The 15706-nt window shown below is 39.9% G+C and overlaps 1 protein-coding gene across 9 annotated transcripts in view; it reads right to left on the bottom strand.

Annotated features, from left to right (window-relative positions):
- Nucleotides 1-15706, bottom strand: part of fhod1 (formin homology 2 domain containing 1) — a 54983-nt gene that overhangs the window by 840 nt on the left and 38437 nt on the right. For 5 of the 9 annotated variants that reach the window (XM_017458824.3, XM_017458827.3, XM_017458828.3 and 2 more), the window contains 15 exons: nt 14729-14776; nt 13714-13853; nt 10881-11003; nt 8041-8936; nt 7630-7785; nt 7256-7438; nt 6792-6911; nt 5709-5870; nt 5332-5522; nt 4890-5082; nt 4124-4289; nt 3864-3926; nt 3577-3621; nt 3144-3320; nt 1-423 (listed from right to left, as the gene is read on the bottom strand). The exon at nt 1-423 is cut by the window's left edge and continues 840 nt beyond it. In XM_017458824.3, the coding sequence (XP_017314313.1) occupies nt 362-423; nt 3144-3320; nt 3577-3621; nt 3864-3926; nt 4124-4289; nt 4890-5082; nt 5332-5522; nt 5709-5870; nt 6792-6911; nt 7256-7438; nt 7630-7785; nt 8041-8936; nt 10881-11003; nt 13714-13853; nt 14729-14776 (2725 nt within the window). In that variant the 3' untranslated portion in view covers nt 1-361. The remainder of the gene's footprint in view (nt 424-3143; nt 3321-3576; nt 3622-3863; nt 3927-4123; nt 4290-4889; nt 5083-5331; nt 5523-5708; nt 5871-6791; nt 6912-7255; nt 7439-7629; nt 7786-8040; nt 8937-10880; nt 11004-13713; nt 13854-14728; nt 14777-15706) is intronic. The other 4 variants (XM_017458829.3, XM_047151487.2, XM_017458825.3 and 1 more) reach the window with 3 other exon arrangements.

Raw genomic sequence — 15706 nt, 5'->3', positions numbered from 1 at the left:
AGTTTACTCTTCTCTGAATGTGCTACATATAGTATAAAAAACCTTGAACCTGTACAAAATATTCTGCTAAACCGTGCATCATCGTTGGGTTGTATATAAATTATATTAATAAAAACATCATGTCTGGTAATTTAATACTTTATGTACCAAATATACACACACACAAAAAACCATCAGGTCAATTAATTTGATTGTGATTTCCTGTGAAGAGTCTTAGGAGTCTCTTCATTATTCCATTACAGGAAGATGAAGTGCATCTGCAACAGGTGTCTGAGAAACAAGTCCTCACACACTCAGATTCTCAGATCTTGCAGCTTTCAACAGCCAATTCTTGACTAGTCCTTTAATATTTCTGGTTCTCTCATCTGAGACTCAGTGCCTGCACCACCTCCAAGCTCACACCGCTCTTCAGCGTCCTCCGCACTGTAACACACAATTCAGAGAAATATCTCTTTAGAGCTACAAATTTCATAACATTTACAAATTTTAAAACATTTCATATAACCACAGAAAAAAAAAAAAAAAAAAAAAGAATTGTCCAATCTGACTGGTCAGAAGAGCAGCAGCGCTGAAAATAGTGCTGGAGTAATGAAAAAATCAGACGTTTATATAAAATGTCCTTGTTCAATAAATGATAAATTTCTATAGTAAATTAATTAAAAATACGTTTTAAAAAAAGAAAACTTGCGATCATTAATATGAAGTTCTCTTTACTCCTATTTTGTTTAACATTTTTAGAAGGAGTCTCCAGTTTCAGTGCCTCGGGACACTCAGATCCACCACTGGACATTCTTCTGCACAGAGGACTTTCAAGCTAGATTTTATTGTGTTTTTCAGTGAAAGTGAGGCGATGCTTGTTATCGCTCACATTATAGCAGCTAGAATTTGTGATGCAGATGTTCCACACCATTAAACATGACTATAAACAGATCAAATGTATGATGTGTCAATCCATAATAAAGAGAAATAGTAATTCTTGGCTGACAGCTGTGGAATAAGACACTACAAGAAGTTTCAGGGATGTAACTGTAACTACACTTGGTATCGGGCTGTCTCGCTTCACCAGGTCATTCATTGTTTTCCTATATTTCCTATAACACCCCCCCACCCCAAGTGTTTTATTCCATACCTAAACACTTAACAGTCTGACTAGTTGAGGTAGACCTAAAAGTGTAAAAATGGTAATGTACCAAATGACTTAAATTCAGAGAACTCAATTCTCCTGTAGTTTAGGTCATATGTACACTACACCCATCTATATTTCTGCATATGCATCATGTCTGCTCCAGGCGTTCCTCTCTCCTGTCTTCCATTTGGGCAGTTTGTGCGATTTTGGCGTCTTCTCTTCAAATGATCTCCATGGGCCATCTCCATAGTCTTCTCATGATGACAATTTCCATGCTCTCTTAATTGCACGTGGCGAGTAGCTTCTGGTTGGTGATGGTGTTAGGCAGGATTCTTCTGAGGTGCCTCGTGCTGAAGGCTGACTGCTTGTTTAGGCGGTCACTCACCAGCATTCTGACACACAGGACAGTGTGGAGAAAACCCAGCTCTGGTACAGTCTCAGCTTGGTGTTGCTACCATACCAAGATGACCTCCACACACTGGTCAGCATTCTAAAAAGGTACTAAAGGAAGGCGTAAAAAACACCTCATTTTAAACAGTGGCGGAAGAACTCAACAGCCCTGAAGCATACCTGGGGAGCCATAGTAAAGCTGACCCAGAGCAGAAAGTAATGGAAGTCCTTTGTTGTCACCCTACATGCCATTAGGCATAAAGGGCAATGGATGAAAGAACAGATGAAAGTTTTTCGGAACTTAAAAAGAAAAAAAAAAAGAAAAAGAAAAAAGACCAAACATGTGAATGGAGCACGGCACACAGACTACATTCAGTGTTGAAAACCTGCTCATATTTCCAGACCGGTGCTCTCTTATTTCTTCAACCCAACTCACAGAATGACCCAAATAGTTTCTTTTATTACTGTTCCAGCCTACTTCTTTGCCATTACATGATAAACCCAAGCACAAAAGAACGGAGCTTTTACAATCCTCTGAAAACAGAACAGGAACCAGATATATTACTGGCTGACGGATGGAGATAAATTACTGAATTAAAAAAAAAAAAAAAGAATAAAAAAAAAGGAAAAAAAAAAATTCCCCTCTTCACTTCCTCACTCCAAGTGAAAGCCCAACATTTTACTGAAGCCAAATGACCCGTTTTAAAGAGATGCCAACAAGAAAAGAGATCTCTCTGTCTTTAAGTGTCAGCAATGCACTTTCATTGAAGGTGATTATAAATAAACAAATAAATAAATAAAGAAAGAAAGAAAGAAAGTATGAGCATTTTATATACACTATAAAACTATACAGCTTTTACCCTATTAGTCCTGATTTCATAAATAAAGCAAGTAAAGCAAGTTCCAATGTCTTCATTAGAAAACCCTCGTTGCCCAGGACATACAGTAGCTGATCATCAAGAACAATATACTGGATAAGGGCTGTTATTTTCATGCACCTACAGTAGGCTTGTCTAGACATTTCTCACTTAGTGTTGAGTGCATCATTAATCATTAAAAACACCCAGACTGATGTGCAGGTTGATTTCCTGTCGTCTGTTCATTCGCGTGACATCCTACACTAGGCATGCGTCACATAACATCCAGTGGTATCCAAGTATTTTTACAAGTACGAGTAAATGAGCATGGTATCGGACTTGTACACGATACCAGTGTCTGTACTGATACATCCCTAATAACGGCCTAGGCCTCAACATGAAGCACTTTTCCCGACATTCTCCATTAGCTTCATCTCTGGTAGATGCATAACTAACGCAAAAGAATTTCAAACACTTTTCCAAAGAAAAACCCATTCGCTAGAAACGTATAACGGTTAAGGAAAAACCTATAAAAATTAAAGGCAAGGATACTACAAAATTATCAAATAAATTTTTCACTGCATTGCTTCAATAATGGACTACGTAAAAAAGTAGAATCTTTCTTATATTGTCACATATTTTTATGTTTATTGACAGAAAAAGTATCATTAGTGCCGTATTTCCCCACCAGTATCAGCAAAAACAAGCTGCTCTGGCCAGAGCATTTGCCTCAAGTTCCCTTCAAACGTAAATGTCTACACGTTACTCACGTGATTTCCTGTTCAGCCGTGACCGTTTCCTTGTTTTAGGACTAGACTGTCTCTCGGTAGGATTCTGAGTAACGGACTTAACCAGACGATCCATGATCTCATCTGTTGCTTCATCTTGTGAACCTGCGCCGTCTTCTTTGGGTGTAGAAATCGGTGATGGAACAACGCCTCCACAACCTGTGTAGCACCATTTTAAAAATGATTAAATGAGCAACAGTGAAGGCACGTCCAGGACGGATCACAACGCTAAATCAAGTCCATTAATACACAGCAATAAAACAGTGAGAGAACATCTTCAGCTGTTAGAAGAGCGACTTCATTGGTTAGTTCACAAACACAGAGATCAACACTGCAAGAAATAGTCAAATTAATATCACCATCTCAGAAATGCTCGCTCATTTCACACGCATTATTCATGCAACCAGCGTTATACCTTCATCACTTAACTCCTGCATTTCCAAGCTCTCTACAGGTTCGTCTGGAAGACCAAATAGTCCAGTTTTAATACACTATAAGCTAATTTGGCTGAGCTTTGTCCAGTCTGTGGTGCTACATTAGCATTTAAACTGAAGTATGTTTCAGGGACAAACTCTTCATCTCCACAATGCTGCTTCTGTGTTGAACACAACTGCTTACTTGAACAGCTTTAAAAATCGATTCTTTGTATATACAAAGAATGTCATAGGAGTTCACACCAGCATCATGCACCATGTCCTCTACCTTCATCATTAGAATCCTGATTGGTTGAAGCAGGAGGAATATCAGAGCGAGCAGTCACCAGCTCTGTTAGAATAAACACGCTCCAATTAAGACAAAAAAACCTCTGAGACCAAGTTGTAGCTCAATTATATCTTTATACATCTATAATTATATCTTTAATTCTGTACTGTACCGTTTTATGTCAAATCAAATCTGATAGTCATCTAATTTGAACCTTATTATAGCTAAAGATCTAAAAGTACGACGTGATGTTCCCTTACTTCGTACAGCGCGGGATCTGCGCAGTTTGCAGCGGTCGTCATTGGCGATTAGAAGGTTCTTCATGTTCTCGTGTTCCTCTTGGGCTGGCTCGGCTTCTGTTGTCATGGAGACCGGGGAAGGACTCTCTTGGGTAACGGTCGGGACGGCTCCAGAGAATTTCTCCGTCTGAGAGTGCATGATCATCGCGAGTTAGTTAGAGAGCAGGAGTTTATGGGCTCTTTTGGTCTAAGAAGAGTTTGGAAGCAATATATTGTAACAATATAATGAGTCTAATGTTAAAGAGCATCAGCAGAAGCTCCATTGCCAAATTTTCTGGGTCTAAATGGGTCACGACTGGGCCTAGTAAAACCACAGAGATCTGCCTGTAGATACATTACTACTATCATTTCTAATTAGGCTTAACGGAATGGAGCACTTGAACTCATTAAGAGAATATAGCAATGTTGCTAATGCTAACCGAACGTTCCAATGTTCTGAGACTGTTACAGGTACAACTTAGCATCATTCATATTACCTAACTATAGACATAGACCTATGCATATTTTTTTCCCCTTAACGTGGATCAAAGTACATACAGCTATACAGGGTTATATACACAAGATATATAAAAGGGAGGGGGACCTGGGACAAAGAACAAAGTGGGATTGCCTAGGCCTACCCAGGCCCATTTCTTCCGACCTGCAAGCCTGCAAGTTTAATTTTTAAGTGTTGTGCTGAATGCGATGACCAAAAGTAACTGGATGGCGATTGCGGTGCATTTCTAACCTCAGTGATGAGCTTGCCGCGGGTCTTGGTGCGCTCACGGTGGGCTGCACGCTTGCGTTTCTGGGTGAGGACCCTCTCTCTCGTGGTGCGGTACTCCAGAGAGAACTCGCTAATGATCTTACAGAAATGAGTTATCTTAATTTCCCGGACTGAGTACGAAGGCTGACCCAGGTACAAGAGGAACGAGTGAAACCTGTGTGGAAAAAGCGAGCAAGTGAATGAGTGGAAGAATTCAATGATGTGAATTGTAGAGTACCGAATCTGAATGACAAAGAAATCCAAAACAGTTCCTCGTGATCACGACACAGCAACTTTCGGCTACGTTAGAGATTGCTATTCTAAATGCCGTGTAAGGAATAAAACATGGCGGTAAATAGAGGACACTGAGGGTAAAAAATATAATGAAGGTAAACCTCAGACCAGTGAGGGTGTGCACTCTCACCTGTTGATGATGCGTCTGTGCACCACTTTAAGAATGATGATCCTCTCTGTGCAGTCTTTGAGGAACTCCGTCATTTTGCTCTTCAGATGGGGTTTGGTCTCGTGCTTGGCGATTACCTTCAGGTTGTCCCAGGACGTCTTGCACTTCCTCTCCAGCTGAACCAGGTTGTCAGACAGCTGTTCGAAGTCCACCTTGAAGAACCAATATATAAAGTGTGAAACCAAAGTCAAGGACACTGGCACGACTCATGAAACCGATTTCAAAACAGACTATTATTAGACAATAAATATCCACTAGATATATCAAACAAATAATATTTTACAATATATATACACGGTTCTTGCTGAAAAATTTGGATGCCATACTGCGAGACCTACTTTAGCAGATCGGGTGATGGCAGAGATCTCCGAATAGACGTCTGTCGTGTCCGGGAATTTCTCAACCACAAAGTTACAGCAGTGATGCAGCAGAGACTGTCGGTGTACAGTATCCTTCACCTCAGTCACTTTCTCTAGATAACTCAGCTCAAATCCCTTTGCCTGGAGAGGAGACAGAGGATAGATATTGATTTAGGATCGGTTACTACAGAAATACATCACGAAAAATTAATGGTATTATATAATCAGCTCAAATTACTGGCATCAACAATTACATACCAGCTCCATAAGACCAAACTGTTCGGAAGGGTTGCACTAAAGAAGGTCTTTACCTTCCTGACTTGATTGCCTCTGCCAACTTTTTGACAAGAATGACCCCAAAACATACATCCAAATCAACAGATTTGTTTGTCTGAATTAAAGATGGCAGATCTCCAAATGTTCTGCATGGAGGTGGGCCAAAGATCCCTCTATATCTTTATTAAACATTACAGGAAAAGGCTTTGTTCCTGTCTTAAGGGAAGGTTTCACTTAATAGGAATTGTGTGTGTCTCACCCATTGCAAGGACATGGATAACTTGGATTTTGTACTGAAACTTGTATGTTTAAAACTGATTTGTACAAATGCAAAAGTTACGTTTAACATGCTTGTATTCCCACTGTTAAAGTGGCAACCATTTAGTAGGTTCGCTGAAAGTTCAGAGTTGTTAAGTGGTTTCAGCTATTAAAAGCATGCATCAGATACCAACTTGAATATCATAATGTCCTTATCCTTGAAGAGAACCCATCATGGATGTCAACTACTAGCAATAATGTAGCATACATATAGCATCAGAAGCTACATACATATAGGATTAGATTAATCCAAAGTACACCTGATCAGCCAGGTATCTGTAGCAGGCATGCCATGCAGAGTAAGCGTTGAAAGGGAAGACAATTACATCAAAGGATTATTGTGACTGACCATGTGTATAACACTACAGTCTCTGGGGTTTTAGTTCCGCACACCTGGCCTTGACGCATGCATCAGTTTTCTCACATGGCTTGTTAGCAGCGCCAAAGTAAATGAGACACTCTACTTACGTTGGAGCCGTTGAGAAAATTACCCATAGCCAACAGTGTTGCTAGGATACGCTTGAAGGTCTGGTTCTTGCCGAGTTGCTCCATACCGTGCTTCAAGTCGAAAAGGGGCTCAGCGATCTCCTATAGAACAGACCAGACATGGGACCAGCGTTTAACATTGAAATAATTAAAAAGAGGGTCAAAGCAAAAGTAAAATACAGCCTGAATAGCATAAAGCAGACTTCATTCCTATTTGGAACTTTCATTCGAATTTCAAACAAAGATGAATATGACATCAACATTTTTTATGCTTAACTCCCTTGTCTATCCATAATAATGGGGAAAAATAATTAAAAAAAAAAAAAAAAAGTTATTAAGCATGCGTTTTTGGTGATTCTCTTGGAGTATTGTGTACATTTAAACTGTTAAAAAAAAAAAAATACGAATAAAGTGAAGAATGATTAACAAACAAAACAAAAACACACCTTCTCCAAGCTCTCATAGTTGAGTTTAAAAGCCCAGAGCTGCAGGCGTGCTGTGAGGCCACTGATGGAGGACAGAGTGAGCAGAAACTGTTCCGCTGTACCCAGAGGAACGTCAGGATTGGCCAGCTGAGCCTCCTGGATCCTCTGTTTCTCCTCCTCTGTAGGTATCATGGTCAGGATTTTCTTTAAAAAAAAAAAAAAAAAAAAAAAAAAAAAAAAAAGGGGTGTAGGATGGAAGGCATGAACAAGAACAAAAATGAGACCATGAACAAGGACAGACTGCTTAAACTGCTGACTGATTGCTGTGGCAATTACATTCTGAGAAAAAGTGCGGGACTACTGCCCTCTTGTTGTTAGAATGTGTGGTGCAATACCTCGATACCCTCTTTGTTGATGGCAAATTCATCGAAGCTGAGTATAGCAGATTTAATAACGTGTACAGCAGGTAAAACGGTCATGCCGATGTTGATGGCGTTGCTTCTCTTTGGATCAAGAACAAGAATTTCAGGCTTCTTTACTTCAGCGCCCTTCTGCAAAACCAAGAAAGTAAGGGTTTAAAATGTGAAACAGGTCCCTGATCCATCATAAGGGGTACTACAGTATTGCTGATTTTCAATGACATACATTAATTATGGACCCAAGTTTCAAATAAATAAATAAATAAATAAATAAATAAATAAATAAATAAATAAACAAACATTTGTGGGTTGATCAGCCAAAATAAAATCAGTTTGTATTCATTCCATCAAATTCCTACCAAATGATATTTCAAATGTGTCCGTTACCTTTGCCACAGGAAGCTCCTTTGCCTTTGACTCAAACAAATGTTCCAACTTGTTGGTATCTATCGTGACCTTATCCAGAGATGCCCAGACAGTTCCCCGACCAAACTTGCACTTCCTCGGGCTCTCTGACTGCTTGAGCTCCTTCCAGAACAGCTTGACCGTCTTCCGTTTCTTGACAAACTCTGGATCTACGATCGAAGATGGAGAAAGACTAGACATTCCTGGGGGAGGTGGTGGAGGAGGGGGTCCACCCAGACCTCCAGCAACTGGAGGAGCTGGTGGAGGAGGAGGGGGAGCTGATCCTCCAGTCCCAGGAGGTGGAGGTGGAGGAGGTGGTGGAGGGAGAGATCCCAATCCTGGAGGTGGAGGAGGAGGTGGAGGAACACCGTTAATCACGCCCGTGTCGAAAGCATCCACGTCCAAGACGTCAATATCCTCCTCTTCCAACAGGTCAGAAAAGTCCAGGTCTTTAATGCGCAGTTCTCTGGAGCTGGGTTGCAAATGTTCCCATGCATCCTTGCTGTTCCTGGCCAGTGGCGTCATCATTGTCTTCTCAAGAGTCCGTGAGTGGGTCTCTGCATCGATGCTGTGCTGTGGACGCAACCGTTTCGTCTGCTCTTCTGCCAGCCTGGTGCGAGCAGCATGGGCACTACCCTCAAGCCCCTCCAGCTCTGCCCGCCTGGAGGTATCCTCACTGGGCTGTGAGGAGCGAGATTGCAGACTGGAGAGACGACCGGCCAGGCTGGAGATACCGCGATCTACCAGACTGCTGTCCTCCACATTGGGGCTTTTCAGTGGTCCTGAGCCACTGGAGGTGGAAGAGTTTGAATAAAGCATGTCCAACATGAACTTCTTGTCGTTGGAAATGGTGCTGTGCTGATGCACACTGCCCCCTGCTGGTAGGAAGTGAGAAGAGAGAAGTCAGTTGTGCAGGAAACTTCATTACACTTCATTAAACATGTTAAATGAGACAAGGCAAAATCTAATCTAAAGTTTCTCATATGAGCAATAATTCAGATTTGGATCCTGGTAAGAAGCATGTTCTGCATGTTCTGCAGATATACATATGTGTAGATTCAGCTCATTAGTCACATTGGTTTTAAAAGGATATAAATTGATTTGAAGCAGTCTAATCTACAATATCAGACTGGCCACTATGTATTTAAAAATTATCACATCGCAACTAAACTAGAAACTAGATAAGCCTAGATCAGGTGAATGGCCACTGACTCCAGGAGATTGTAAGTGTTATGAAAGAGTACAAAATCCAAGCTGTCCATGTCCCATTTAACGAAATGCCTGATCTGAACTTTCAATTTAATAGCCATCTTAATTGTAGAACAGTAGATTTGACCAATCAAATTCTAACAGCTCTCATTCAAATAGGTGTACACAAACAGAAACCCGAGCACAAAGAGCACAACAAAAAAACAAAACACAGGCACAAATCAGCCTACCTTCAGAAGCATCAACACAAGTGCAAAACTCCATTTTGTTACACGCTACCATCTTAACACCTCACTGAAAAGTCTAACTTCATTCCCCTCTCCTGCTAGCTGTGTGAACACCGAAGCCAGAATGGAAACCGGAAAAGAAGATCCCAATCTCTGTCCCCACCTTCAAATGGTTTACACGTCTCTCTGGTAATGTTTGCACCCTAGAGGTTACTTTGTTAGTGGTGGAGTTGGACTGAGAGATGAAATCAGACAGAGAGATGAAATCAGTCTGAGGTTTGTAAAGTTTTTGGAAAGATTAAAATCTCAAACAGAAGAGGAAGGGGTGGATAGCGGGACTCCTCACTATAAAGTCGGTCTAAGAATGACTATTTCAGGAATTAGTAAAACGACAGGGACAAAATTCTGTTCCCATCCCTGAATACAAAAAACATTCTTAAAACAATCCAAAAATGCACTGGGAAAAAAAATTATTCTGTACAAAAACCACTCTATGTTTATATAAATCTCTCTCTCTCTCTATATATATATATATATATATATATATATATATATATATATATATATATATATATATATATATATATATATATATATATATATATATATATATATATATATATATATATATATATATAGAGAGAGAGAGAGAGAGAGAGAGAGAGAGAGATCAAACAAGATGACCCTAGAGCTAATTACACTTGTTGACTAAGAGAAAGAAAGAAATATGACCAAGAAGTGTTAACGTTGAGGAAGGCATTTAAGTCTATGGTCTGCCCACTTAAAGATAAGATCAGTGAGCCAGGCTGATAATGTTGTTGCTCAAGAAATTTGTAACATTTAAGTAGCAAACAAGTAGCAAATATAAAAAAAGTTATACAAAAGTATCAGTATGGTAATCAAGCTGGATCTAGTCCCAGTTTTCTATAAATCTGTGCATACTAGCATCAAGATCGGCATATATTTCACAAGGTAAATATTAGATCTGGATATCCCCACAATTCCTGAAACGATGCATGCCTAGTGAGAGGAAATGTGACATGGCTCACTTACAAAAATGGTCCATAATTCATACAGTAGAATATTGTTTCAAATAATAAAGCAGGTCATTTCCTTTCTTAGGTAATCAAAAGATGCATTATTATTGTTACCATAGTGCTAATGGTCTTATCACCAGTCCTGTGGAAAACCCATAAAGACTCTCCCTACTCCAGTAGCAAGAATATTTGTCAATTTTGTCCCCATACATGGGATAATCCTGGAACGCTGCGGTATTACTGCTGTTTCCATTCATGTGCAGCGTTCTAGAGAAGACTTGTATAGTACAGACAGGGAAATTAGATAAAGAGTGGAGAGAGAGAGAGAGACAGAGATGGAATCACTTGCCTGGTTCATTACGATGGGCTGTTTGTGGTTCTCCCGGCTGCTCCAGGGTGCTCAGAGGGAAGCTGCTATTGCTGGAGTTTGCCCCTGGAGACTGGAGCTCCTCAACTTCCCTCTGATCCGTCCCTACCACACACAGATGGACAAAAGGGCTGTGTGAGTAGCTCCTTTAGCACACAATGTACAACATAAAGTACACAAAGTACAACTCCCAAAATAGGCCATTAAAATACATACATTTCATAGTGAGCAATTTTATTTACTGAGAACGAGGTAGCTACGGAATGGAGACCACACACGAACAGAAACAGACTAATTTACCAAGCTACATAAATCATTGAAGCAAGTGTTCTGCCTAACACGCATTATTTTATTCACACCACCTCAAAAACCCTTTCTAGTCTTTTCAAAACACTCTTACTGCAGCCAAATACCTTTCACAACCCAGTGTGTGTGTGTATGTGTGTGTGCATGCACGCACGTTTGTAAGATGTTTGGGCCCCCAAATTCTTTATTTCACTCTTTAGCCAGAACAGAAAGCCTGTCTTTATAAACTGGCAATCACTGATGTCAAGCTGAATGTGCCTCCCATGGGAAACTGAAGTCTTTTCTCAAACAAATAATTAAATAAATGGGCCCCATATCAAATGCGCTCCATAGACCCTTCTCTCCGATCTGAAATAAGCTCCGTCCCAACAACGGCAGGGTTTGAAAGACAGGGCACACTGTGGTATATCAGACAGTTTGTTCAGCCAACAAGAGGACAAGAATGATGTATTGCTCTACTGCTCATGCTCAGCGTTTATTCAAGGTCACGCAGTCGGTCCTTATTAACTCAAATGCGAGAAGCTTCGTCCTTATTTGCATACCGAACGATGGTGCTTAACTACGCGTAATTAAACTGTATTCCAAAGCTCACAATGACGATCCTATGAATGAAGTAATTTAAACCAAATTCTGGCAATATGTACCATCAAATCTGTAACAGGCAGTACTAAATATCACAGCGGTCTCAATCATCAAGAAAATCCGACCCTACATCACCAAACAGGCTACACAGATACTAGTCCAGGCTCTTGTTATCTCTAAACAGGACTACTGCAACTCACTGCTTTCAGGCCTCCCAGCCAGCTCCATCAAACCCCTTGAGATGATTCAGAATGCTGCAGCGCGCCTCGTCTTCAACCAGTCCAAGAGAACCCATGTCACACCCCTCTTCATCTCCCTCCACTGGCTTCCTGTAGCTGCCCGCATCAAGTTCAAGGCCTTGATGCTCACCTACAAGACCTTGTCAGGAACAGCACCCTCCTACCTCAACTCCCTCCTGAAGGCCTACGTTCCCTCTCGCAACCTGCGATCGATTAGCGACCGACATTTAGCAGTTCCAACTCAGCGTGGCGCAAGGTCCCTTTCCAGAACCTTCACACTAACTGTTCCTCAGTGGTGGAATGCACTTCCAATCTCAATCCGGACCGCAGAATCTCTCACCGTCTTCAAAAAACAGCTAAAGACCCGCCTCTTCCATGAACACCTAACCAACTCATAATTAAAAAAAATAAAAAAATATAAATAAATAAATAAAAATAATATGCACTTACAACTCTACTCTGCACTTTGCTTCTTCTGGAATTCAATTAATAGATCTTGTATGGTAGCACTTCTTGTATTGCTCTCTGCTTGATGTATCGCTTTGCTTGTATCTTTCTCATTTGTAAATCGCTTTGGACAAAAGTGTCTGCTAAGTGAATAAATGTAAATCTTTTATCACGCAAAAAACAGAAACCTCCGCTCTTCAAGCTGCCTTCTTTTCCACCTCATAGACTGAAGTCTTCCAGTAAATTCTGTGCTTTATATATAAAATGGATACTGATTATATAAACACCATAGTCTCGCAGTCTGCCCCGAGCCAATCACAGTGAAGCTCCTGTTGTCTTGGCCATCGACTCAGTGCTAAGAGTCAGCTATGAATCCTCACTGAGAGTCTAGGAAGCTTCCTAAACTTTTGATGACATACACACTAGTAAGTGCTTTGTATTTGTAATAGTTAATCTATAAGACAGCTAAATGAAAGGAGTTTAAAAGGAACGCGTCAGTGTTTTTAATCTATCCATAAATTTAGTGCAAATGTTTTTTTTTGTTTATAAAATCAATAGCATTTCCCTGGACTGAGAAATGACTGGAAAACCTGTTTACTCACTTATAATTGAAGTCTAAAGGCAGTTAAATTCTCTCGATACATTCTAAACTATAATTTGAAAACGACCAAAACTATTGAGCAATAAAATGTCTTGGGATGAGACAGACTTGAGAGAAAGTCTTACCAAAGCTATGTATTTTTATCAAACACTATACATTACATTAATTAAAATAAAAAATGAAATACATTTACAATTATATTTGCCCGGAATATTTATATAAAATAGTTTTATATAAATCAACATCAGCTCAGTGCTCAGTGATCCCGACTAGCAAGCATCAATATTAGCAGATTTATCTCTGCCTCCTCTAATGTGAGTGCCAGCGGTGGTGAGGGAGGTGAGCTGTCCTCCTCAACTGACTGAGGATTAGAGTCTAGATCTTGTTTCCACAAGACAACTAAATCAAGATGGGGAAAATACTCAGAAACGTGTATGTGAAATGCACCCAAATTTAATATGTCTTTAAAATTATACTACCAAGTCCAGCATTTATTTATATACATTATATATGTATGCGTGTATGTGAGTGTTCATATAAGATATTAGTTCCCCAGATAGGAGCAAAGGCTGCACTAGACAGTGTAGATTAGCTTGTGGGAGGGCAACGGAGAAGAATAAAAGATGGCAGTCGATGTCACCTTCTGAGGTCGGCTGCACTCCTTCAGTAGAGTGAGAGCATATGTCTGGCTCAGGAGACGTAATGTTGATCAGAGACGCCACATCTTTACTATTCCTCTTCTCCCACTCCCTGACCTCCAGCCGGCGTAAAAATTGGCCTCTACAAATACACAGGTGGTAAAGAGAAACTACAGTGTTACAAAGCCAACATGGAGGACCTGGTAAAAAGAAGACCTAGTAATGAAGAGCAGAAAGGAGAAATTAGAATTTGAAATAAAAGAGATTTTAACATTAGAGGAAGCACTTTAACTTTTGTGCATAAAGAAACAGTGCTAGTTCGACTAAGCTGGACTGGCTTAGAGACAAAATGGAAAGCGTATCCTTCATTTCAGCCTGCTATTAAAAGATTACTGGATATTTTTTCCATGCTGAGTAACCACAAAATAGCTACTGTAGTCTCCCAGATCTGCTGAGAATACATACAGTATTATACATAAAGAATGACTAGTTTATACACACATTTAAAATGGGGGGGAAGAGAAAAAAAAAAAAAAAAAAAAAAAAAAAAAAAAAAAAAAGTGCACATCTTGGTTAAATAAACAAACAAAAAAAACAAAAAACAAACAAACAATAATAATAATAATAATAATAATAATAATAATAACATTCATATAAATCAGTCCATAATGTGATAGTTAATGAGAACATGCAATCAGTGTAAGATTCAGTCAAAAATTCCCCCAAAAAATCATTCCATTAGGTTAAACAAGACAATAAATTTATGGGAAGTAAGAATGATAGACTCTGACACCAACACAACCAACTACAGACACACACACACACACAGCCACTGTCAAAAAGCGCAACACCCATTCAATCCCAGCCACCTGATCTGCAAAAACACCCGCAGTGATCAAGCAAGTGCCTTTAAACACCGATTCAGGACCAGGAACCTCACCCCAAACCTGGCCTGAGATCAGCATAAAAGGCAGTTTCCACCACCACGCCGTCAAGTTCGGCCTGTAGTCTACTTACGCATACTTCCTGAGAATGGGCCGGTCCTTACTCACAATATCCTCCACACTGGAGAGAGACATTACAGTTTAGGAAAAGGAAGAATCTCACTGCCAGACAGGCTGATTATTTAAAACAAGACTACACCTAGCTTACTGTTTATTTGATGTACTGAACATCCGGGCATTCATGTCACAATCCCATATTAAACGTATAACCTAGAGCAGGTGTTGTCAACTCTCGGACTGTGGGCCAGTTACAGACCCAGCAAAAGTATTCATAAAAACATGAGAAATACAGCAGAACCAATCAACGTATATAAAACATTGCAGATTCTGTATTTCAGACTTTAACAAGACCAGAGGGGGTAAATAAAGTGAAAAATCTGTCAGTGAGGTTTAACATGGCTTGCCCTTGAGCAAGGCCCTTAACCCTCTCTGCTCCAGGGGAACCATATCATGGCTAACCCTGCGCTTTGACCCAAACTTCCTAGCGAGCTGCGATATGCAAAGAAAAGAATTTCACTGTGCCGTAAAGTATATGTGACAAAAGCTGCTTCTTTAAAAAAAAGAAAAAAAAGAAAAAGGATTATGAGCAAACAAATGCTGCGTCCCAATTTGCTTTACTATATGCTACGTCTATATGCTATACTATATGCTGCATCCCAATTTGCTTTATTATACTATAATAATAAAAGGATGTACGCATTTCGTGACGAAAAAGTACATACATCCGAGTGTGTAGCCAGAGTATGCAAGTACTGGGACACATGAACACGTCAAGTAACGGAAGAAAACGATGTTGCCTGGTTACGCACACAATCACTGTAAACAAACTCCTCGCTGCTTTTCAGCAGTATTTAACTGTAAGGAGTTCAATGTTAATCCCTAACCAAAAGTTTTTTTACATGACAATAAAAAATAAAAAAAATTTTTTTAGTGCTTAACATTGAAGTTCTAACACTTAGATACTGTAGACGCATCACAGACTTCACACTCG

Source organism: Ictalurus punctatus, chromosome 27, assembly GCF_001660625.3.
Source record: "Ictalurus punctatus breed USDA103 chromosome 27, Coco_2.0, whole genome shotgun sequence".
Lineage (NCBI taxonomy): Eukaryota > Metazoa > Chordata > Actinopteri > Siluriformes > Ictaluridae > Ictalurus > Ictalurus punctatus.
The sequence above is the reverse complement of the archived record's forward strand: the minus strand, read 5'-3'. Positions and strand labels throughout refer to the sequence as shown.